A 23368-nucleotide genomic window follows, 5' to 3' on the forward strand; every position below is an offset into this window, starting at 1 on the left:
GTTTGTGGAGCTTGACTGCGGCGCCTGCTTAAGCATATGTGTAGATTTCAGGAGTTACATTGGACATGTCATCTCCATATGAACAGAAGGAGAGGAATCTCCAAAAGTTGATACTGTTCATGTGGACGTAGCGTTTTCAGTGGGAGAAACGCTTCGTCACTCATCCAAGTGACTTCTTCAGTCTCAGCTGACTGCAGGTTTCCTCAATCTTATAAACAGAAGGAGAGGCATTACTTGTTCTTTAATAATTAATGTATAGTAAGCAGAGGAAGGTGTTTGGTAACTAATCTTAAGCCATCGTTGGCTGTTCTTGTTTGTTTTCATCCCCCAATAATAAATAATTCCTAAAAATGATGAAAAACATCCACAATGGTGATGTCCTTAAGGTGCAGAAAAATGCACCATTTTGAAAATATGCAAAATTGCTGCTAAAATGCATCTGAGCTACTGAAGCAGATTTGCAAACGACATCACATTTCAGCAAACAAAATGCATAAAAGTAGCACGATTTCAGATACGCTTCATGGTCCAACTCTCATGACTGAAACCAGGTAAACACAGAAGATATTTATCTGATTTGAGCTAGCAGGGAAAATACATAAAGGCAATGTCCCCAAAAAAGTCCGTCATTTTACAGCGAGAGATTATTCACAAGTGGGAATACGGTCAAGACATTTGCCAACCTTCCCAGAAGTGAAATGTCCCAACGATGTCCTGCCCAAGGACTGACTCTGCAATGCTCTGAGAAACTTGAAATCTAAGAGGCTAGAGGCCTCAGTTAGCATGTTAAATGTTACAGTTCATGATGGTCCGATCAGTTAATGTAGTTAACTAAAAATAATTAGATGTGAAAAAACATTTTATAGGACACATCTGTAGTTTTAGGATCTGTTACTTTGGTAAAAACTGTATTACAACAAGCCTGCTGAGGCACGTGTTTATTGAGTTTCTAGATGTCTCCAAGACTGTGAGTCATCAGCTTTCAAAAGGTTCTGTGTTCTTACTTTAATACTTGTACTGATGCTCCCAAATCTTACTTCTGACATTTGCCCTCCGTAATATAATTAAAAAGAAAAACTTACACGAATAAAACTAAACATTTTCTGACAATAAAAACTAACTTGAAACAGGAAAACTACCCTGGAACTTAAACTGAATTAAAAACAAAGTGAAAGTAAAATTAAAAACCAATTAGAAAATACAAAACTATAATAAGTTAAATGAAATTTAAGGCAACCTATGAACCAGAGTGTCTACTCAGCTGTATGGCTTTATCACATTTATATTTAAAGTCCTAAAAGAAACAATAATTGGATTTGTATTACTGTCGTAGGCTGACTTAAAGACTGCCACTAAGTAATGCACTTATTTTACAAAAATCATCAGTAACAAGCCAGCATATCAGTTATTTCAGGCTTATATGCATATGTGGCAGACAGCAAAGTGCACACTGCTGAGCATAGAAGAGGTTTGTGAGAGCCAGACAGCACAATGAGGGAGCTTTTATAAAGCACAGTACACTGTGTTCAGTACACATAATGTACTCTTATAATGTACACAGACATTATAAGAGCGAGACGTGGCACTCAAACAATCCTGAATTTAAAAGCATGAGTAATTCAGCAGGAGTAATAAAAATCAAATCCTTCCAATCCTTATTTCAGATGAAAGTCACCAAACGTTTTAAGCAGTTTTGATCAGATTTGCCTGGAGATTCCATACATGCAATTTTTGTGTCCTGTGACCACCAACATTACAGTTAATTGAAATAATGCTTTAAAATAAACGTCCAAGTGTCTAAACTAGCTCAGCTGTAGCTCCTGCAGCTGGTACCTGCAAGTCCCAGCACAGCCCAACCATTATGCAATGGTATGGGTCATTGTGCAATGAAGACAAACATCACACAGTTCCCATTTACGAAATCTGAGCTTTAAGTTTGTGATGTGGTCATTTCCAAGTTCCGAATTTCTGACTTTATTCTGCATTAAATCTAAAAATCAGGGCGGGCACAACGTTACTGTTGCATTTAAAAGCATGTTTTGTGCCTTAGTTCTTTTTACAGTTGAAACCACAACATCCCCTCAGTATCTGTGAACTGAAGCTCTCAGCTCTACCACATGATGCCCCTCAGCCATTTCCTCTTCTGCACTCGACGTCACCATTGAACTCTAAGCTCGAACTGCTCCAGAAATTGACCTGAAGAAAGTAAAGTAACTTTAAATTTTTAGGAAGTGTCCGGCAGCCAGTGTTACAAGAATCACAGCATTCGTCGAGGAAAGAATGGATTTTCCTAAATATCAACACACACTATGGTTGTTTTGTATAAACACAATGAAAATGAAACTGAAAAGAGGCAGTGAGGTAAACAGACCTGAAAATATACCACAACCGTCTTCAAAAATATAAGCTATGTCATAATTTAAAAATAATAAACCTGTGAAATAAAAGCTATCACTTAAATAACAACTCCTCTTAGTGTCTGTTTGTTCATTATGGTTGTGTGTGTATATATACTGTTTTTAATTAAGGACAGCAGACATTAAAAATAACTGAAGTTAACACAAAATATTTTGTGTTGTCCCAAAAGATGAATATTTATCCTAGTACTTTTATTTTCTTGAGGGAAATGTGAGCACTGAATGAGCTGTCTGGAAATAGGTTGCACACTTATTATTGCAATTACAGTTATGCCTGGCAGCAGCAGACAAACTGAATATGTGAATATTTTCAGCACAGCTTTCCAAAGACAAAATATTACCCCAGATTTCTATGAATATTGTATTTAGTTAGCATTTATAAATACTATTTTTAAAAAAGAACTATTTGTGTTATACTTTAAGCACTTCCTCATAATTTGAATAAAACCAGACAATTATGAATGTACTCATGTTCAAGCACGTGTTTCTACATTTGCACACATAAGCAATACTTTGAACCACAGACAGACAGGTAAAAAAAAATAACGTAATTCTTTGTTTTTACATTCATCAGGTCCCAATTAGCCCAAATAGCAAAGAGAAATTAAAAATGCATGCCATGAAAGAGTTCGGGTCTTAGGAGGTTAAAGTGAATGAAAGTTTAACAGATTCAAAATGAAAGCAGAACAGTCAGTAGCTTCTGATCAGATGATTCGAGAGGCTGACTGCTGGAGTAAGGTCTCAGCAAATTTGCTGCAGAAGGAGAAGCCTGGCCATATTGTCACAAACTGCAGTTTAGGTAGACTGTGAGAAAAAGGATACGGCAGGATGACAGCAACAAATGGCAAACCTTTATTCAGGTTGCAAGCAGTCCAGGAAACAAGTCCAAAAACAGGGGCAAACAGAAGCCAAATCAATGCAGAGAGAAGGCACACAACTGAGCAACTAATGAATGATGCAGCCACTATGTCAAAATCTAAGGGAAAGGAGAGGACTATTTATACATATAAGGTAATCAGGGAAGCAGGAACAGCTGGAGGAATGATACACAGGTACAGACAATCAGGACAATGACACAGGGGAATATGTAAAAATCAATCATTTTTACATTTTTACAGCACTCAATTCTGGAAGTTCAGACTGAGGAGGACCCTGGGAAGTCCCTGGACACTTTAATGGCCAACGATCTGTTAAGAAACAAAGGAGTTTTTAAACCCTGTCAGTCATCAGAAGGTTTCGCCACTTTAAAGTGGAAGGAAGTGAAACTCGATATCACGTAAGTAAAATATACAGCTGCCATTGTCAGCCTGTCCAGGTTTAACGTGTAGCCTTCATCACATAAAGTACTGTGGGATTATCAAGCAACAGAGGTAGGAAGAACAATAATTTACTCTCTATTATAGACCTATACTACAGTAGGTAAAAGGTAACGTCCTGTGTACCTGACACCAGTGCTTCTCCTACTGGTAAAAACTGCTTTTTCTAAATAAGGCAGCATTTTTTCATTCATGGATCTGATCATGTCTAATTTCAGACTCTTACTTTACTGATGTTGTGATCATTATTTAAGTTTTGCTGTGTTTAGACGTTCAGATTCTTGTGGATGTCTGATATGATTTCCAGTCGTAGTGTGACCAAAAACCTGAAAGGTTTAAAAGGCCACCATGACTCTGGGTCAGTTCCCTTTATAGACTTCTAATTCAAATGTCCATAAAAACAGAATTCATGTAAGATAAGGCAAAAACTGAGCTCTGTCCATTAAACACTTCATTGTCTACAAGTAGTCTTAACTTAAAAAAGATCAAGGATATTCCCAGCAACAGTTTATTTGTAACAAAATTAGCTAAAATAATATTGTGTAATGTGCATTAAACTTAAATGAAGTAAAGTAAGGTCATTTGTGTTCAAGTGTTTAATTTTTAAGTAAAGACAGCATGTCTAATTTTAGTGTGAAAGCTGCAATATAGTTTGCTGCAAACACTCAAAATGCAGCTACAAAATAAGTTCAGTTTAATTGGGTATCATAAATCTTTTAGCCAACATCAGCTGACACAACACCAACTTTCCCACGGTAAATGCTGAAATCAAACGTTTTACTTCTCAGTGCCCACATCATTCTTGTGTATCAAGTCAGCGGCAAGCCTGGATTTTTTAAAAAACAATCTGCATCTGACTTAAGCAATGCTGTGGATGACCCTTCTGGCCACATTCAGAATTATTGCAGCTATTTGAAACCAAATATATGATTTGGTTTCAATAAGAATAAAAGAATAAGAAATATTCTTTTAGTAGCTCGGTTACTGATTTTAATGACGTCCTCGTGTTTTATTGTATTTTTTTAAACCTTGCACTTTCCACTTGTGCTGACATACATACCACAGCTGATGTTTACTTGAATTTAACTTTTACATTTGGTTCCTCTTTTGTCACTGACTTTCAGTTTTTACCAGAATGTCAGCAGTCATCACTTCCAAGGAGACACAGCACGATCCCGGCTCTGATGTCCCCTCAGCATCGATGCATTCCTACCAAGGAGAGCAGCCTCCAGCCTACTCTGAAGCCCCACCAGCGTACAAACCACCTCAAATCTCTCGTTATGAGTCTTTCCATGACATAAACCCACAGATATCATCAGAAACGACTCCGCTGATGTCCTCATCTTCCTTTGATGACGAGATAGTGAGGAAAGGGTTTATTAGAAAGGTTTGTACGCTACGTTTTGGACGATAACTCTAAGAATCCACCATAAATGTTGAAAATCTTTCTGAGACATGTGCGCCAAGTACTCTTTGTATTTGCTGCAACACAACAACACAAAACTGCTTTCTTTTGTTGTTGTTATGATCAGTAATTTTAACTCCATTTAGCTATAAAATAAGTAATATTATGCACCTTAAAAAAATCAGACTAAATTAACTGAGTAAGTAAACTTTCTTGCCCCTGAAAAATGACATATTATTCTATATTCTGAAACTGAAAATAACACAAAAGCTCATAAAAATAAAGCAATTTTTAAAACTAAAAACTAGGCTGAAACAATAAAAGAGGAAAAGAATCAAAAAGGAATTAAAACATACAAAACTTAAGTAACCCTGAATTTCACAGCCAGTTACAGGAAGCCGTAATGGCACCTCAACATAGCAGCCAGATGTTTTGGTCGGGTCTACCTTCACACAACAGCCACTTGGAGTGGGAGAAGTTGGGTGTTTTCAAATCCTGTTTACTTTTAGGGAGCTGTTTATTTTATGAACTGGTAATTGCAGCACGTGGTATTCACATGTTACAGTTGGCAAAATCAGGAACTATTTTGTGCCTGTATGCTGAAGATTAAGGAGGCTGTTTCTCTCACTTTCTTCCTGAGCACAAATAAGTAGATTTGAGAAATAAGAGAAGTCAAACTTATTTTCAAGGACCACACAAGCATCCTTGAATTTCCACGCTCTCCCTGAGCCTGCAAGGGTCCTTACCGGGTACTCCAGCTTTCTCCACAGTCCAGAGACCCACACTTTGGTTAACTGTTGACATTAAACTGGCCAAATGTGATCGGCTGCCACTCTGTTAGGATGGCCACAGATTAACAACCTCTCCAGGTTGTATCCTGCCTCTCACCCTATGACAGCTGGGATAGGCTCCAGCTGCTAAGTGACCCTGAACTGGATAAGCTGAGGAAAATGAATAGATGATCTACATACAGCCCAATTTGAGTGGGACTAGCCAGTAAAGAAATTGTATAACAACCCCTCTTTATTTTAATATAGAGAACTAAAAGTATGTTTTAAAAACAATAACATTTAATGAACCCTGCTTTTGCAGATGATACACCTTAAAAAAGTGTAATTTCAACAGTATAACTGATTTATTGTACATTATAATTCACAGCGACTGTTGAAAAGCACAAACTCTTCACATTTACAGGTTTCACGCACTAAACATTGATAGTATTTTACTCTGTGATTGAAATAACGTCTCGAGATCTAAAAATACTCAACTTTTAATATTCTTTGACTCCAGTGTGAGTTTTACTGAAAAATCAAAGATTTCTTTGGGCCATCCTGGGGGCTGGTCTGGGGTCTTTGGTGAGCCAGCTCTGGCCCCAGAACTGCATGTTTGACACCATGTTTATAATATTTCAAAGCAGCCTCTGACTAAGGAAACAGCTGACATTGTTGGACTAGTTCTTCTTTGTCAATGTGACAAAACATTTGCAGTTTTCTTTTACAGTGTAGTTACTTAGTAATAAAGTTGTAATTTAAAAAACAAAACTCAGCCTTTTCTCTTTTCCTGCACAGGTTTTTAGCATCGTGACGCTCCAGCTGCTGTTCACCTTCACTGTAGTGTGCGTGTTCACCTTCTCCAGCGTGGTCAAAGAGGCAGTGCAATCAAACATTTGGGTCTATCTTAGTTCCTTCATCGTCTTCGTTGTGGTCGCCATCGCCCTCAGTTGCTGCAAGTCCTTCAGCCAGCATCACCCGTGGAACATTGTGGCACTGGTGGGTCACAAATAACAAAACCATGTATCAGATGGATATGAAACACGGCACAGTCACATTTTGGAAAGAGAAGTGAAATACTTTGGTCATGCAGTCAGGATGGCACCTCAGCTTGTGAACCACTTAACTAAAAACTAGAAGTTAAAGTATACGTGCTAAGTGCTCAGCAACAACTTTTTTTTAAAAAAAGGAAATAAAGGTCAGAATAAGAACAACAGCAACAAAAAAAAATCACTGATGACTTTTGTCAAAGATTTAGACTTCCACAAACAGATGGTAAATGTTCTGGCACTTATGTAGCACTTTTCTATTCTAACTGAGCACTCAAAGCTCTAAATGACTTGTGAAAAGTTTGCTTTTTACATTTTCCAAAACAAAACCTCTAAAGTTTTCTCTAAAGGGCAGCAGATTCACTGGGTGATTTCAGGTTTGGTTGGCATGTTAATTTAGGACAGGCTCTTCCTGTTCCTGTTGTTGTTAAATACTGCACGTACAGCAGAGCAAAACGCAAGCAGAAGCTCACTGCTGCACCTTTTCTTTTAAAAGCACTCATTAAGTGCATTCATGTCTGAATGCATGGCAAGTGTGTGAATGAGTGTGTGTATAAGAGAAAAAGAAAAAGCCTTAAACCAAACCTGCTCATGTGTTCTGCTTTCTTATCTAGGTCACCTCAACCCAGCAATTCCTGGAAGAGACTGGCAAACACAACTAACTAGAAAAGCAGAGGCCAAATGGCCACATTGCCCGAATATAAAAGTTTGTTTTTTCAATGTCGGAAACAAGCATCCATACCTGAAGACCACGTTCACACAATTTCTATCTGGCCTTGCTTCTTGTACATGTTCTCTTCTGTTTTGAAAATAAGTGGAAAATATGTTTCACGTGTTCTGGAGATGTTTAATGCACTTAATTTTCTACCTCCAGTTTGTTGTCACCGTGAGCATGTCATACATGACGGGGACCATCGCCTCCTTTCACAACACCACTGCTGTGATCCTCGCTATGGGAGTAACGCTGGCCATTTCTATCTCAATCATCGCTTTTTCAGCGCAGGTGAGACCGTCAGGCTGTGCAGAAGCGCTGCATTTGAAAAGCTTTCTTCTTCTTCACAAAAGCAGAGTGCAGATTTCTCAGCTGACTTTGAAGGCAAAACTCTGAAAAGTTTCTGTAAAGAAAATCCACAGCACATCAGAATAACACAAAATGCATGCAGTGAAAAATGTAACGTGAAAGGGAAGCTGATTAACTATTTGGTCATAGATGCTTTTAATAGACTGATATTTGTAAGACTGATATCAATATTTGGTTATTCAAAAATCGAATATTCTGATATTTGAGATTTTTTTTTCTTTCAGACACATGAAACATAAATAGATTCCCCTAACATTCATGATCTGTAGTTATTTATTCACTGCTTTACGTTCTGCCCGACTCTGCTTGGATCAGCGGGTTGTTTTGTTTGTGGCGTTTCCAACATGTGTTGCCAGCAGGGAAGTTGCAGGTTGCCCTCTGGTGGACAAACTATGCAACTTCACCACTCATACCATGGTTGAAGGATTCCATTATTATATATATTTTTTTAATATTCATTTATAAATACCGATACTGATCAGCCCAACCAATAGTTTTTTTATTCTCCTCTCTATTTTTAATGATTAAGCAATCTTTCATTTTAAAGAAAATTATAAATCACTGGTCCCGCCTCCTTCAGTGCAAACATTTGCTAATTTTGCAGGGTTTTTTTTTTTATATCACAGTAAATGTAATATTGCTCATATTGTAGATTATTTCTCATCCAAGACATTTAAATACATTAACATAGTCCCTTGGAGAGTATGCAAACACTTTTTCCTTATATTTGAAAGATCTGAAATGCCTTATTTTATGAGACTCTCATATGCTTCAAGTTTCAAAAGATTAATATTTCACATGTTCATTTCATATGTCACATGGTTACTGTGCACTACAGAAAAAAATCTAAATAAGATTAGACACCAATAGATTATTTAATAATGACATTCATGTCTTTATGTCTTTCTGTTATTTGCAGACTCGCTATGATTTTACTTATTGCAACAGTGCTTTGTTGATTCTGGTCGTGGACGTCGCCATGTTTGGGATATTTTGCACATTCTACTACAGCTACATCGCTGAAGTTATCTATGGATGTCTGGGAGCTCTGTTGTTTTCATTGGTGAGAGAAGGAACAAGATCCAGTAAGGTCCACAGGTTTTCGAACGAGGACACTTTTAAAATACAACAACAAAGAGTTTCAGCTTTAATTCAAGGAGTTTAAATAAATCTGCATTAGCTGTATTTTGTTTAATTTAAAATACAGCGTATTTTAATATAATTTGATCGCATTTTTCTCACACTGGTCTAAATCTCCTCCTCCTCTGCCTCTCTTAGTACCTGGTGATCGACTGTCAGCTGGTGATGGGGAGGATGGCCTACAGTGCAGATCCAGAAGATTACATCAACGCTGCTCTCAGAATCTACCTAGATGTAGTCCTAATATTCCTCTACATCCTGGGGAGGAGGTGAAACTGCATATACAAAACAAACGGACACTTCAGACTGTGGATTAAAATGTCCTCTATCATTATGTGCTGTATATAATCTCCTCGCATCATGTCACACAAAAAAAAAAAATCAATGTTTGCATAGAATCTTGTCTTTGTCTCAGATTTAAATCCATTAAAAATCAAACAAACAAAAACACCACACTTTATGTTGAGTCATTTATTTTTATTCCCACTCTTCAAAATTTAAAAAACCTTCATCCTCATAACAGATCCAGAAGAATATTTGTGTTACAACAAACACCTACACTAAAACCATCCTACCCTTAATTATGATAATGAGACCTTCTACTGATCCAAGGACGCTTAGTAATATACATATACAGGGACAAAAAGTAGTGCAAAAGGTTTTGTGTATCCTCTCCATGTTAAAGTATCTAGTATCTAGTATAACAAACCTCTGTCGAACAACAGCTTTTTCTTATACATGATACCAGGATATAAGAGAAACTGTAGAAAATCCAAGAAAAAGTTGAATTTAAAGTTGATGTTTTCCCTCAGTTGGTCCCTCATGGTTTCCTCAGACACTCATTTATATATGGAGATGCAGAACCTTCAGCAAATCCTGCTGCCAGCATCAGTGATTATTTTGAGTTATTTCAACCCAGCAGTCAATTCTATATAAGATGTCAAAGAAGTGAAAATGCTGGCACTAATCCCAAGATGGGGGGAAAAAATCAATTCATATGCAAGATTTTCCTTTTTAATATAATTTATTGTATAATGAAACATCCACCAGTCATGCCTGTGATGACGCATCTACAGTTTTTGTCTTGGAAAAAACCCCTAAAACAATTCATTATATTATCAAAACAGCTGTAAATGATTTTTCTCAGTTGAGCAATTGCTGCAGCCTTATATGAATGAGTGTTTTCAGGTGTAACATCCAACCCCCACCCATGGCCCGAAACATAGAAGTTAACGCTACATGAAGAATGACTAAAAAAACCTAAACATTCATCCATATTTCACAAAGGCACACAGTTCCCAAGGCTTCACCATAGTGATGAGTAGTTAAACTTTACACGCAGCAGGTACCTCATGCGAGTCTGTGCAGGATTGTAAACAATGAACTCGTTGTAGAGGAGGGAGTAAGCGTTAGTTTTACCCACTCCCGTTTTCACGCCAGGCCCCATTGGCACCGTCACACCGTCCCTGAGAAAGAAATCGAGAAACAATAAAATAAATCCGTGGGATTAACACAAATGACCTTTGTTTAAAATTTCTTTTAGGTGATTGTAACAATTTTTTTTTCCCAAAAAAGGAAAACATTCTGCACTCTTTGGCTTCAATTTCTTTTTTTTTTTCTTCGGGTATTTTTTAGGATCTTTGGGGATCCATCCTCTTAACTCCTTCTCCAGTTCAGAATCATGGGAAAGCTCAATCGCATCCCAGATATCTTGGAGCGAGAGGCAGGGCACTTCCAATCTATTAAAAGGCCAACACAAGACAGACAGCCACTAACATTCTTATTCATCGTTAATTTAGAATTAACCTAACAAGCCGAGGAAGCGCACATAGGGAGAGCATGCAGACTCCAGCTGGCCAGGAGATTCACACCCAGAACCTTCTCGCTGTGAGACAACAGTGCTAACCACTGCACCACTATGCCATCCATCTTTGGGGATGTTTTGCAAATCACTTAAACTGTAGTCAAACAGTGTGCAGCAGTATACTACAATTAATTTGCAAATAGAATAAGCTCCGTTATCAAACCTTGGGCTTGTATTGGACAAATGCAGGGCTGCTGTTGTTATGCAAGTGATAAAGATATATTCCAAACCTCCTGCTAATTTTAACAGAATTAGTTACATCATGTGAAGATTAAAGAGCATTTTAAGGCATTAAAAAAACTGCAGTGAAAAGTCGTAAACTAATTTCTTCAGCTTCAGGTAACTTACTAACAGGACAGGTGCAGTTTGTTAATACCAGTCTAAAAGAATAGAATTACTGCTCATGGCATGTAAATGTAGGCCTAAGGTGAGACTTCTCACTATATATAATGACAAAGTCGTTATAGTGGAAACAGGATTCAGTAATTTACAGGCCTTAACGTAGGACTGTAAACCGTGCGTTAATATCTTGAAATTACTTTCTGTAGCATTCTTGTTTTTAGACAACTCAACAACAACAAATAAATATGGCTCTAAAATGTTCACACTGTTGAATCTTCTCTATCGTTTTTGTAGATTGTGACTATGAATTTGTTCACTGGTAAATGGAGTGCATTTAGGGAGCATCGTTCTAGTCTCACTGACTACTCACAGTGACTTCAACCCAGTGTTTCAAACACATCGATTTTATATGGGGCACAGTTATGTGAACACCTCTTTAATCTTTGGCAATTTATTCAAACTTGGTTTTTTAATCCATCTGAAACAATTCAGATGTTGCTAACCACCTACCCCTGGCCTTTCCTGCTGGTCTGTTTCTCATCCAGCTACATCTCCAGTGAGTTTGAAATCCAACCATGGGATCACAGTTAGACATTTATACTGCTTATTCTTCACAAAGTGGGTCAATCTATTGATGCATGCATTCATTTTCTCCCACTTATCCAATTCAGTGTCAGACGAAGGCTGGAGCCTATCCCAGCTGTCATAGAGTAAGATGCACCCTGGACAGGTTACCAATTACATTTAGAAACTATTCGTATTATTTAATAAATTATTTGAGAAACCTTTGTGCACCTATTTTCACGCCTACACACACCACTACCACAACAAACACCGTCACCCACCACATTCATATATGCTACGGTTTTATTGCAGCCTTACAGACTCCTTACACACCGAAGGGATTTACGAAACTGTGACAAGCAGACTAGAGAAGCTATGAGTGTATAACCCCACAGACTGCAGCAGTTTCAACCATCTAATAAGGTAATAGCAAACCACAAACAAACTGAATTTTCTATCATGGCAGACTTCATTTTCACAAATGGAGCTAAACACATTCACTGCTGTGTTTCATGCCCAGCTGACTGGTCTGCAGTGAAAAACAGAATTTGGTGGAAGCTATGGAGGAGAAGCGGCACAGCAGGAAAAACAGCAGAATAAACAAGGGGAAAGCAAGGCCAGTGCATTAACGAATGAGTCACCATGTAGCCAGCAGAGTTCAGCATTCAGGATTTTGACTTTCATTTAAGTGGTCTCACTCCAAATTGCCTCGTTCTGTAACATAAACATCCGACATTTATATGAAGTGCTTGAACATAGCCCTCAGTAGAGAGGTCTAAGTAGATTAGATAAACAGCTTAGGTAATCTATACAAGCACTATGGGTTACAAGGGTCTCTGAACTAAATGTATCACCTTAAATCAGTGCTTCCCACACAAATTGAGCTTTAGACTTTACTTCAGTGGGCTTGACAGGGACATTAAAGCTGCCTAAGTGTATTCTGTGTTGCTTTTTAGCATTTCTTTTATTTATTTTGCCCATCTATTTACAATATTCCCTTCCTTTTGTTTTAAACGATAAGTGATCTCTACACAACTATTCCTGGACCTTCCCATGGTATTTTCCCACCAGCAGGGTGTCGTTGTGCTCTTTGGTGTCATTCAGCTGCTCTCCAGAGAGTCTGTTATCCTGGAGTAGTACAGACTACAACAGCAGCTGGTAATGACAGTTCTTAGACGGCTCTGGAAACCTGCTGTAAGCAGCAGGTGGAGAACTGCTTCACTGAACTTAGAGGTTGCATGCATCCCGTCTATACTGTCCTTGAATGAGCAGTGCTAAACAAGATAGGCAGCTGTGTTTTGAGTGAGCTAAAACTTATGAAGGCCTCGTTTTAAAGCAATGGACCAAATAACTGAGCAGTAACTGGCCTGTGTTAAATATATCATTATAATTAGAAAGACTTACAGTGTGACAGAGTTTTTGTGGTCAGGTCCAGTCTGTCCCAGCCCCTTGGTGCTGTGTTTTCCAGCAGGCAGATTGTTTGCTTCATAGTCTGCATCCAGCAGCTCATTAGATTCTCCCAGAGCGACCTGTGGGCATGAATATATGAATATTTACCAGTGCTGCATTATATTTAGGCCACTACACTTTGCAGAGGAATTTTTCTGGGTATCAAATTCAGCTTTTTTGGCTTCCTACGGGTCTCTACCTGAGACCTCAGCAGTAAACATCCTCATTGCAGGATCAAAAAAGTATCTGGATACAAATTATAAATATAACTGTTCAACCTGCAAAAACAAAACTTCATTGCAGATTACAGACAAGACATTTCCTTGGCAGCAAATTTAAGAAATTTGCAGGCCAGAGCAGCTGCAACAAAACTTCAATAATGAAAATTATTAATGGCAAACAAACAAACAAAAAAAAAAACCACCCTTACTTCACACAGTAGCAGCAGTCCAACGTTGTTGTTCTGGTTGGCAAAACAGTAGTTGGCACTTTTTGATGACATGTCAGCAAAGTAGATACCTTTACCAAACTGAGTGAAAGAGAAATGAGAAAATGTAATATACCGATGTGAGTTTAATTTCAATGCCTGAGATAATTTCATGTTGAAAATTGATCAAATTTTAGAGACTCCTTGAAATGTAATTATTTAGATCAATTTTATTGATTTTTTCTTAAAAATGTGTTTAACTTCTGTTACATACAAGCTGAGACAAAGTCAAACTGCATATTTTATTTGTCTTTCATTCTCTCACCGAGGTTCCTACACTGTTTAAAAAAATTAAAATCAAGACATTTTAAGACACCGATGAAGAACAATGATGATAACAATATGTACTGTAAATATTCAATATTCAATAAATATTGAATATTTAATATCCAGGCTTTCCGCTAGTGTACTGCAACCCGTGTTGGACCTAAGACTGGTCTTATGGACTGGTCTTTTTGAATTTTGATATTCCATCCTACCATGTAACCAGTAACAGGAGCTTCAGGGGGGGCCACTCGAAGTCCCTGACTGAGGATGCCGACCCAGTTAGACAGACGTGAACCGTGCCACAGCAGAGTCCTGGCAGACAGGTAGACGGTTAGCTTGGCTCATTGTGAAAGAAAACATAATTTTCATTGACATCAATGTTGAATTTTTATCAAGGCAAACATGCAACATAATAAATCTGATTTTGAAGTCAGCTTGAAGTCATAAAGCAGTAACAGTATTTCTTCCTACCTGTTACTTAACTGTGACAGGAAATTTTTGCTCTCCCCGTCTCTGTCCACTGAGAAAATGTCAAGCACGGTCATGCTGTAGTCACAGTGGGTGGGGGCGTGAGTGGTGTGCAGATACTGCTCTATCACCTTCACACAAAGAGGAGGAAAGTTAGCTCAATGCAAAATGCTGAAAGGAATCCAAGATAATACTGAAGACTAACAACTACACAAGTTTAAGTGCGAATGGAAATGTAGTCAGCCAAAGGAAATCTCCATGGTACCTCCTCAATATCAGTCAGTCCACTGTGAGATATATGCACGTTATCTCTTGATTAAATTAAACAAGATTTGCCACTGTTTACAGAGCAGTGCCCCACCAGATAGGTATTTTAGTCTAAATAAAAATAATAATAATAATGATTAAAAAAACACACATTAAAAAGCTAGTATTTCCAGCATATCAAATATTTTTTTATTTCAACTGAAATCATAACAACAGAGCCTGTGCTGTTTTCACATTTGGACATGACAGGAGGTTTCACAAACTCAGCAGCAGCAGCTTCTGCTGACAGACTAACTATCTGTGTTTGCAGACAGACCTCTGGAACACTATGTTCTTGACATAGTGTCAATTAGTTTAGTTAGTGTAAACATAAATTAACTAGCAGTCAGAAGGTCACAAGTAGTCTGTTCCTCCTGCTGCCAAAAATAATATATGAGCCCTGACAGGTTTGGCATTAATAAAGTAACACCAGCAATTGCCCTACCAAGGAGAATATGATCAGATGAGAAGATTCACCACAAACTATCGACTAGTCAACACTGAGGTTGCAGCACTTCAAGTGAAATGACTACAAATGAATAAATTATTCTCTGTGCATAATGATTTAGATGCAGAAAAGTCTTAAGCAACTACATCAGCCTATCAAATTGTTTTGAGGCTAAGAACAAGTAATATCAATAATGTGACACGGTTTGGTAAAACTGGTTAGTTAACTATTTAAATCACACTGACCTTGTACTCATTGTTGCTGGAGTCCAGAGGCTGCAGTTTGCACTGGAGGGAGTGATACTGTCTGTCCAGAGGGTGTTCATCGCTGTCTTCACTGGACTTGACCATTTTTACTGCTATCTGGATGTCACTCAGTGCCTTTAAAACAGGGATGGGAGACATTGTTCAGTTAAGAAAAAAATTTAAGCAAACTGAATAAAATCAAAACATTTTACCTCCAAAAGGGCAATTTTGGCTTTCAGCTCTTCTTCTGTTTGGATAAGTGGGGGAGTTTTCAACCTATAAGGGTTACACCTTTTAGTTACAGCAAGACAGGAATCGGTGGTAACTATCCACACTCTGGTTTTGTCTAAAGTTTCATCCTTTTACCCAAAGTCATGTGGGATGCGGGTGTAAAATTGATTGCATGCTTCTAAAAGGTCACGACTGCTCCCTTTCTTCTTCTTCAAGCAATCCTCGATCTTCTTCAGTGCTGAGTAACCTGCTCGGATCTGCTCTGGGGTCAGCTTGCCTAAAGGTAGAAAGGAAGAAAAATGTCAAGTCTGACACAGTGTATGGAAATACTGGTCACTCTGTCACCAACTTCATCTTCTCATTTAGTCAAATCAACCTATAATAATGAATTTGAGTCAGACTGACCAAGAGGAGCTTTCTTGGTGTCAAACTTCATCTCCAGCACACACTCCTCCATGGCTTTCAGATCACAGATGAGCTCCAGGAGAGACTGAATCCTTGAATCCAGCTCGGAGGTTTTCTTTTTTGGTACAGTATCCACTGTGGTCTGATTCTCCTCCTGGAATGGTGAAAAACATCCAAGAATACAATCTGACACATCCAACCTTTTAATTCAGTTCAGTTTTATTTATATAGTGCCAAATGACAAGAACAGTCAGCTCAAGGTGCTTTATATTGTAAGGTGAAACTCTAAAAAGATACAGAAAAAAATCCAAACAATCAGACAGCCCCCATATAAGGAAACAATTGGTGACAGTGGGAAGAAAAAATCCCTTTTAACAAGGCTCGGGGAGGGGCGGCTACCTACTGTGATCTTTTATTGAATATAACATATTTCTGAACATATTTCTCCAGTGCAACTTCTGCTGACAGAAGTTTCGGCATTATAACACTCAAAGACTCCTTAATAGAAATCAATGGTACAATTCTTCAACAACAGAGATGACAGTTATCCGGCCCCCAAAGAGCTAATTAGGACCCAGAGATGCTAATCAGCTCAGGCCTCTGGACTGAGGTGTTTATGAAGCAGTAATTTTGTCACTAGTAGTATGGCTTTTTTCTATTCACTTATATAGGAATTTCAAAGTAAGAACACCCAGAGGCTTTGCCAACATGGCTGCTAAATGCCAAGAATGACTTTTAGTAAGACTTTTCCTAAACGTACCTTTTCATTCGTGCTGTAGTCCATAAACACCATGTCATATTTTCCAGCTACTTTCTCAAAACTATCTCGATGCTCCCATTCGTTCTTGGTCTTTTCAAAGAACCTGCAGCAAAACAAACAAGTCTGAATTTCACCAAACACACATCCATGCAAGGCACCTGGAAAACCTTTCTTTTTCCACTGTCAGTCACATAATGTAAAGTAAAGTAAAATTTTATTTATATAGCACCTTTCAAGATAAAATCACAAAGTGCTTTACAAAGGCAGAAAACAGACATTAAAATCTCAAACAAAACAAAATCAACCAAAAGCAAGTTTAAACAGATACGTTTTTAACTGCTTTTTAAAAGACATGACTGAGTCCACAGATCTCAAACTCAAAGGGGGCGAGTTCCAGAGTCTGGGAGCCACTGATACAAACGCTCTGTCACCTTTTGTTTTTAACCTTGTATGCTGGACAACCAGCAACCCCTGGTCACAAGACCTCAGGGACCTGCTGGGGTGATAAGGAAGAAGAAGATCACTTATGTAAGTTGGAGCTACACTGTGCAGGGCCCTATAAGTCATGATTATGATCTTAAAATGGACCCTGAACTTGACAGGGAGCCAATGCAGTTGAATCAGCAGGGGAGTGGCATGGGAGTATTTGTGATGCTTTATCAGAAGCCTAGCAGCAGCATTTTGAACACCCTGCAGTCGTTCCAGGGAGGCATTACTTAAGCAAGTAAACAAGGAAGGAATTACAATAGTCTAAGCGAGATGAAACAAAAACATGAATAATCATTTCCAATTCGGAACGTGACACAATGGGACTCAGCTTAGTGATATTTCTTAAATGGTAAAAACAAGAGCGAACCAAAGATTTGACGTGTGTGTCCAGCGTCAGAGCTGGATCAAGTGTAACACCAAGGTTCCTAATGGAGGATTTAATATAAGAAGCAAGAGGGCCTAGATTTTTAACCACGAGGGGCAAAATTTCTCAGAAGCAAAGACAATGACTTCTGTTTTATCAGCATTTAGTAGAAGGTAATTACCAGCCATACAATCTCTAACGGAATCTAAGCAGGACTGCAAGATTTGGAGCTTAGAAACATCAGGTGGCCTAAAAGAGATATATAGCTGAATATCATCTGTATTACAATGATATGAAATATCAGAGAAAGAGCTAAGAAGTTGCAGAACAGGGAGTAAATACAACAAAAACAATAACGGTCCCAAGACAGAGCCCTGAGGCACCCCATAGGCAAGAGAGCTGACGGAGGATCTGAACTTAGAGGTAGCCACAGAGAAAGATCGATTTGACAAATAGGATTTAAACCATTCCAATGCGGTACCCGATACACCCACCCAGTGGTTTAATCTATCTAACAAAATAAGATGATCAACAGTGTTAAAGGCAGAGATCAGATCCAGCAACATCAAAACAGTGCACTCTCCAGCATCATAATTCATCAAAATATCATTAGACACTCTAAGAAGTGCAGTTTTGGTAGAGTGAGCCTTACAAAAGCCAGATTGAAATTTATCAAGAATGTTATGTTCATCTAGAACAACTGTGAGTTGCTTGGCCACAACCTTTTCTAAAATCCTGGCAATAAAAGGCAATTTTGAGATAGGTCTGTAACTGGAAAGCAAAGAAGGATCAAGTTTAGGCTTTTTTAAAAGTGGGTGAATGACAGCACTTTTACAGTAACCAGGGACCTGACCAGAGAGTAGAGATGCATTAATAATTTTAAGAACACTAGGACCAATAGACTCAAAAACATTTTTAAACAAAGACCCAGATAAAATATCAAGGGGGCAAGAGGATGATCTAATTGAAGTAACCAGCTTCAACAACTCTGGTAAAGACACTGGTGAAAATCTTTCAAATATGACAGGCTTAAGTAAAATCGGAACAGGCAAATGGTACATGGAGGGAGAGATGTTGCTCCTTACATTGCTAACCTTTTCAACAAAGAAGGAAAGAAAATTTTCACAGTCTTCATTCGAAGAAATTGGGACAGCAGCAGAAGCCGGAGCAACAATATCCCTAATAGTGTCAAATAAAACCTTAGGGTTACCTCTGTTCCTAGAGACTAGGTTTGAAAAATAAGCAGCCCTTACATCACGAATTGAAGCGTTAAAGGAAACTAAAAGGTCTTTTAAATGAAAGAGATGAACCTGTAAACGAGTCTTTCTCCACAAACGCTCAGCTTTACGACAGACAAGCTTTAAACAGCGAATGCTGTCGTTTATCCAGGGCGAGGGTTTTGTAACAGGGGCTAGTCTAGTTTTAAAAGGGCAAATATTATCGATAATAGAAAGACAGTAATTATTAAAAAGATTTGTTAATAAATCAACATCATTAGAAGCAGGCAGAACCAAATTAAAAACGTCAGAAAAACTCACTTTTTTTTGAAGACATCTTTGGCCTTCAGCAGGTCTCCACCACAGACCGTAAGGCTGGTTTGACCTACTTTACCCACTGCAGAAACAAATGATAGAAATCAACAAAATGCACAAAGGTGGTACAATTTCTGCAAAATGACAAATATTTTCAAACAAAAACTGTCAGTTGACATTGAACATACCCCTGCCCCATCTCATCCACACACTGTAAACCTTGGAGCTGTCGTCCTCCAGCAGCTGGATCAGGTAAAATTTGTTGTTGTTAAACTGAAGATTTGTCTACAAATTGAAACAAATGATGTTTACTGCAGGCTAAAAATTGGAAACTAAAGCTAAAAAACTGAATTTGTGAGTTTTAAATTTTTCACATTTTCATTATTACCTATAAAGTACTACCTATACTGCTCCAGGACGAAATAATAATAAATGTTATTAAAATAGATCTATCATGCTATCGCATATTTACTGAACAATGAGGTCAGCATGTGCACAAATAATCCCTGTGAGCCAAAACCTCAGGGTTCAGTCTGCTCCAAACAGTCAGTTTCTGGCAGGTTTTTCAGCTCTTGACTTTAGATGATGTCATAGACAGGGATAGTCCCTAGTATGACCATCTAAGGCAGCGGTCCCCAACCTTTTTTGCGCCACGGACCGGTTTATGCCCGACAATATTTTCACGGACCGGCCTTTAAGGTGTCGCGGATAAATACAACAAAATAAAACTAGTACCGGTACCGAAAAAAAGAAGATTTATTCATAACACACGTGAAAAGACCCAGGAAAACCGAGTTAACGATAAAAACGATAACAAAATAACGCTGAAAACCGCTGAAAACCGCTAAAAACCCTGAAAACCACACATTTCACACCTGAGCGTCAACTCTTGCGGCCCAGTACCAAACGACTCACGGACCGGTACCGGTCCGAGGCCCGGGGGTTGGGGACTGCTGATCTAAGGCACACAGCCCTAAAAAAAACTATAAACATGGAACTGAGCATAATTTATTTCCTTTTAATTGTGTTACCTGGTTGAGCATCACGTCGTAAACATCATTTCCTTCATTGTAAACATGAGCCTGAAATAGAAATATAAAATTGAGTTATACAAATCAAAATAATCCCACCATGTCTGCATTCAGGAAATATAAATATTTGTATATAAAATATTTACTTTTTTGTGTTTAAAAAGAACAGATTTGCAATTATGTTAAAAAATAATTTAAACAGAACCAATTACCACGTCTTATATTTTCATGTAACAGTCATATGTAAATCTACTGACAATTAGGTAAGATGAATTTAATTATCCTCTAATTGTAACAATACTTCTCAGATTTATTGCTTATCTGTTTAGTGTGTGGAAAAATGCAATCATATATAAGGTATTCAGTTGAAAACAACCATTTAGAAAATTTAAGCTTCACTGAAAGATTTATTTGTGTTTAACCAGACACTGATCAGAATAGTTAGTCACAAGAGGAACTGTAACTGGGGGAAAGCTTTGCCTTATAGCAGCCAGGTGTCAAACCACAAGCATGACTGACACGAATCGTGAGATTTATATATCGTGTGGATGCAGACACTGTACCTTTCCCAGTTTGGCTTTACATTCAGAGTCTACTGGTGCTTTTCCCTTCATGACCACTGTCTTCACAACTTCTGTTCAGAACAGATCAAACACAAAAGAGTAGTGAGGTGAAGAAACATCTACAGTTCAGATGCAATTCCATGCTCACCTGATCCTTAAAAGCTTTAAAAGTTACTGTGCTTTGATAATGACTAATATTGTCATGGCTGTAAAATTTTGTAAGTATATACAGAAATTAGATCCATGTTACCTTCACTTTTTACTTCTTCTTTGGCTTTTTTGGGCATTTCTTCAGTTTTTGTCTGGCTCTTGCTTTGTCCTCTTCTCTTCTTAGCTGCAGGCTGCGCTTCTGTGTCCTCCTCTTCCTCTTTAACTTGAGCTGGTTTCTCATTATGAGTAGCAACGTCACCAGCTTCATTCGGACTTTCTTAATAAAACAGGAGAAAAGAGGAAAGACTGTGAGTACCTCCAAGAATTCAGATTTTTCAATTAAATTTAAACTGAAATAAACTATATAAATTTCATGAAATTATGTTTTAGATACCATTTCTACAAAAGACATTTATTTAAAAATGAACTAAACTGCAGTTAAGAAAATATCAAGCAACACAATTTAAAAATGAGGATTTATGAAAACAGAACACAGGGAGCAGGGAGGATGACAGAAAGTTCACAACAAAAAACACACCTGCTTTTACAGTCTGACAGCGAACTTTCCGTTTGTACTTTGTGACAGGATTGATCTGAACCATCTTCTTCAGATCAACTTCATAGGCTGTCCCCGAGCCCAGAGAGAGAGTGACAGATGTTTTCCCCGAAGAGATGGCCGAGTCCAAGACGGCACAGGCTGATGGAGAGTATGGTTCCCACTGTCTTTTATCCCCCATCCACTGCCACACTGATTAGAAATACACACAGAAGAAAATCTAACTCTTACACAGTGGCCTTTTAGAGATCAGAAACAAGTCTTTAAGTTATTAAAACTCTGTGTGTGTAATACCTGTTTTAAACTTCCTTAATTTTTGTCCCCTGACAAATACCAATTATATTAAAATAAAAAAAGTATTAATGCTGCTGTTGTTTAAAAAAATGAAAAAAAGTCTGGATAAACTGCAAAATAGTAAAAAGAAAAATAAAACCAATACATGCTTCTTCTTTTTCCTGGAAGGTGCAAATAGCTGTCAAACATTTTAATTTTAACAGAAGCAATACAAAGAGTGGCTGCAAAAAAAATCAGCCTTACTTTTAAAGGGAGCTCATTACACTCGAATTCTCCCCTTAGTTCAACAAATGCATCAGAACAAACTGTTTTTTCTCGCCTTCATTTCAGTGCAAACTCCCTTTATTCCAAGTTTGTTCTGATTGGCTGCTCTAGGCAAACAGAAGGTTTAAAAAGTAGCATGATCATGTTTGAGTTAACCCTCTCACTGACATCATCTGGAACAAAAATTTGAGGGAAAATGTCAAAAACTAAATGTTTACAGTAATTTAAAGCATAATCATTTCTACACACATTGGCATTATTATTTTAAAATTAAAGTGGTCATATTTAACATAAACATTCCAGAATGTTAGCAGTATATATTAGACAGAAAACAGGTCACATTAGAAAAGGCCCCTTCGCTTTTGGTATGCAATAAATGTAGCTCACAACAAATAAATACTTTTTTATTGGTCGTTTTAACCGCTCACTTAGGAACTTGTTTTACCTGAAATTTTAGAAGCGCAACCGGATTTATCAGCAAACCGAGCTACACAAATTGTTTCGTTTGTTTTTTAAGCTGACAATTTTTTATTATTATTTCACACAGACAGTACCGGTGTCTGAATTATGAGTGAAGCTTCATAATATTGATCTTCATGCTGTCTCCTGTCCGAACATGTCCACAGTTCAATGGCGTAGTTACCCTGCAGCAGCTACAATATTATGCTAATAAGACACACAGACCTGTTTTTGACTGGGCTTCTCCATTTTCTGGTGCACTCTCACATTTATTTCTGGAACTTCTCGCTCGCCTCATGGTGGGTTATTAAAAATAATTATCTGGCTGCTGTTAAAGGGGAACCTCAGCGATAACACTAAAACACGGCGGGAAACTTTTCCCCACCGTACTACTGTTTCCTGACCGGCAGCCGCACTGCAAACGATTGTTTCATGAGAAGATGAGTCACTCCGCCGTGAAAACTGAAGCCATTGTTGTTTCCGGCGCGAAGGCAGTTAATATGACAGCGATTTATATTAAACGCAGTTCAAAGTTTAAAATACATTTAGGTTAATATTTGTTTTAATTTAGTCCCAACTTTGTCTATGCTGTGGCCGAGAGGTAAACTTGATGTCGCAGATGCTGGACAGTAGGCGGAGTAGCACTTTTCGT

At 38.0% G+C, this 23368-nt stretch overlaps 2 protein-coding genes across 5 annotated transcripts; one reads left to right on the forward strand and one right to left on the reverse strand.

The window, feature by feature from the left end:
• Nucleotides 1–28: 28 nt before the first annotated feature.
• On the forward strand, nt 29–9628 carry LOC146367992 (protein lifeguard 1). 4 transcript variants are annotated; one of them, XM_084913319.1, is made up of 6 exons: nt 29–3787; nt 4858–5120; nt 6707–6907; nt 7832–7960; nt 8958–9123; nt 9317–9628. In XM_084913319.1, exons 2-6 carry the CDS (start codon nt 4869–4871, stop codon nt 9493–9495), a joined length of 927 nt encoding a protein of 308 aa, XP_084769445.1. In that variant the 5' UTR covers nt 29–3787; nt 4858–4868; the 3' UTR covers nt 9496–9628. The 4 variants fall into 4 exon arrangements, with proteins under 4 accessions (XP_084769445.1, XP_084769446.1, XP_084769444.1 ...); XM_084913320.1 differs by having other exon boundaries at nt 29–3693; XM_084913318.1 differs by having other exon boundaries at nt 29–5120.
• parp2 (poly (ADP-ribose) polymerase 2) lies at nt 9311–23362 on the reverse strand. Its single transcript, XM_084913315.1, has 17 exons — nt 22942–23362; nt 21682–21891; nt 21244–21420; nt 20994–21064; nt 20431–20481; nt 19588–19684; nt 19406–19481; nt 17015–17117; nt 16255–16408; nt 15985–16126; nt 15831–15894; nt 15619–15753; nt 14623–14750; nt 14364–14463; nt 13828–13926; nt 13353–13477; nt 9311–10644 (listed from the first exon to the last, which is right to left on the reverse strand). Exons 1-17 carry the CDS (start codon nt 23012–23014, stop codon nt 10485–10487), a joined length of 1965 nt encoding a protein of 654 aa, XP_084769441.1. The 5' UTR covers nt 23015–23362; the 3' UTR covers nt 9311–10484.
• Between the last annotated feature and the right edge of the window lie 6 nt (nt 23363–23368).

This window comes from Perissodus microlepis, chromosome 18 (genome assembly GCF_051167445.1).
Source record: "Perissodus microlepis isolate ML-2025 ecotype Zambia chromosome 18, ASM5116744v1, whole genome shotgun sequence".
NCBI lineage: Eukaryota > Metazoa > Chordata > Actinopteri > Cichliformes > Cichlidae > Perissodus > Perissodus microlepis.

What these genes read in the sequence shown, in the direction of transcription:
- LOC146367992 (XM_084913318.1), top strand. Translation starts at nt 4,869, where the DNA reads ATGTCAGCAGTCATCACTTCCAAGGAGACACAGCACGATCCCGGCTCT. An exon ending in CGTGGAACATTGTGGCACTG is followed by an intron (nt 6,908 to 7,831) that starts GTGGGTCACAAA and finishes TTCTACCTCCAG; the next exon opens with TTTGTTGTCACCGTGAGCAT. An exon ending in GAGAGAAGGAACAAGATCCA is followed by an intron (nt 9,124 to 9,316) that starts GTAAGGTCCACA and finishes TGCCTCTCTTAG; the next exon opens with TACCTGGTGATCGACTGTCA.
- parp2 (XM_084913315.1), bottom strand. Translation starts at nt 23,014, where the DNA reads ATGAGGCGAGCGAGAAGTTCCAGAAATAAATGTGAGAGTGCACCAGAA. An exon ending in CCAAAATTGCCCTTTTGGAG is followed by an intron (nt 15,754 to 15,830) that starts GTAAAATGTTTT and finishes CCTGTTTTAAAG; the next exon opens with GCACTGAGTGACATCCAGAT. An exon ending in CCAGCAACAATGAGTACAAG is followed by an intron (nt 14,751 to 15,618) that starts GTCAGTGTGATT and finishes CTTTGTGTGAAG; the next exon opens with GTGATAGAGCAGTATCTGCA.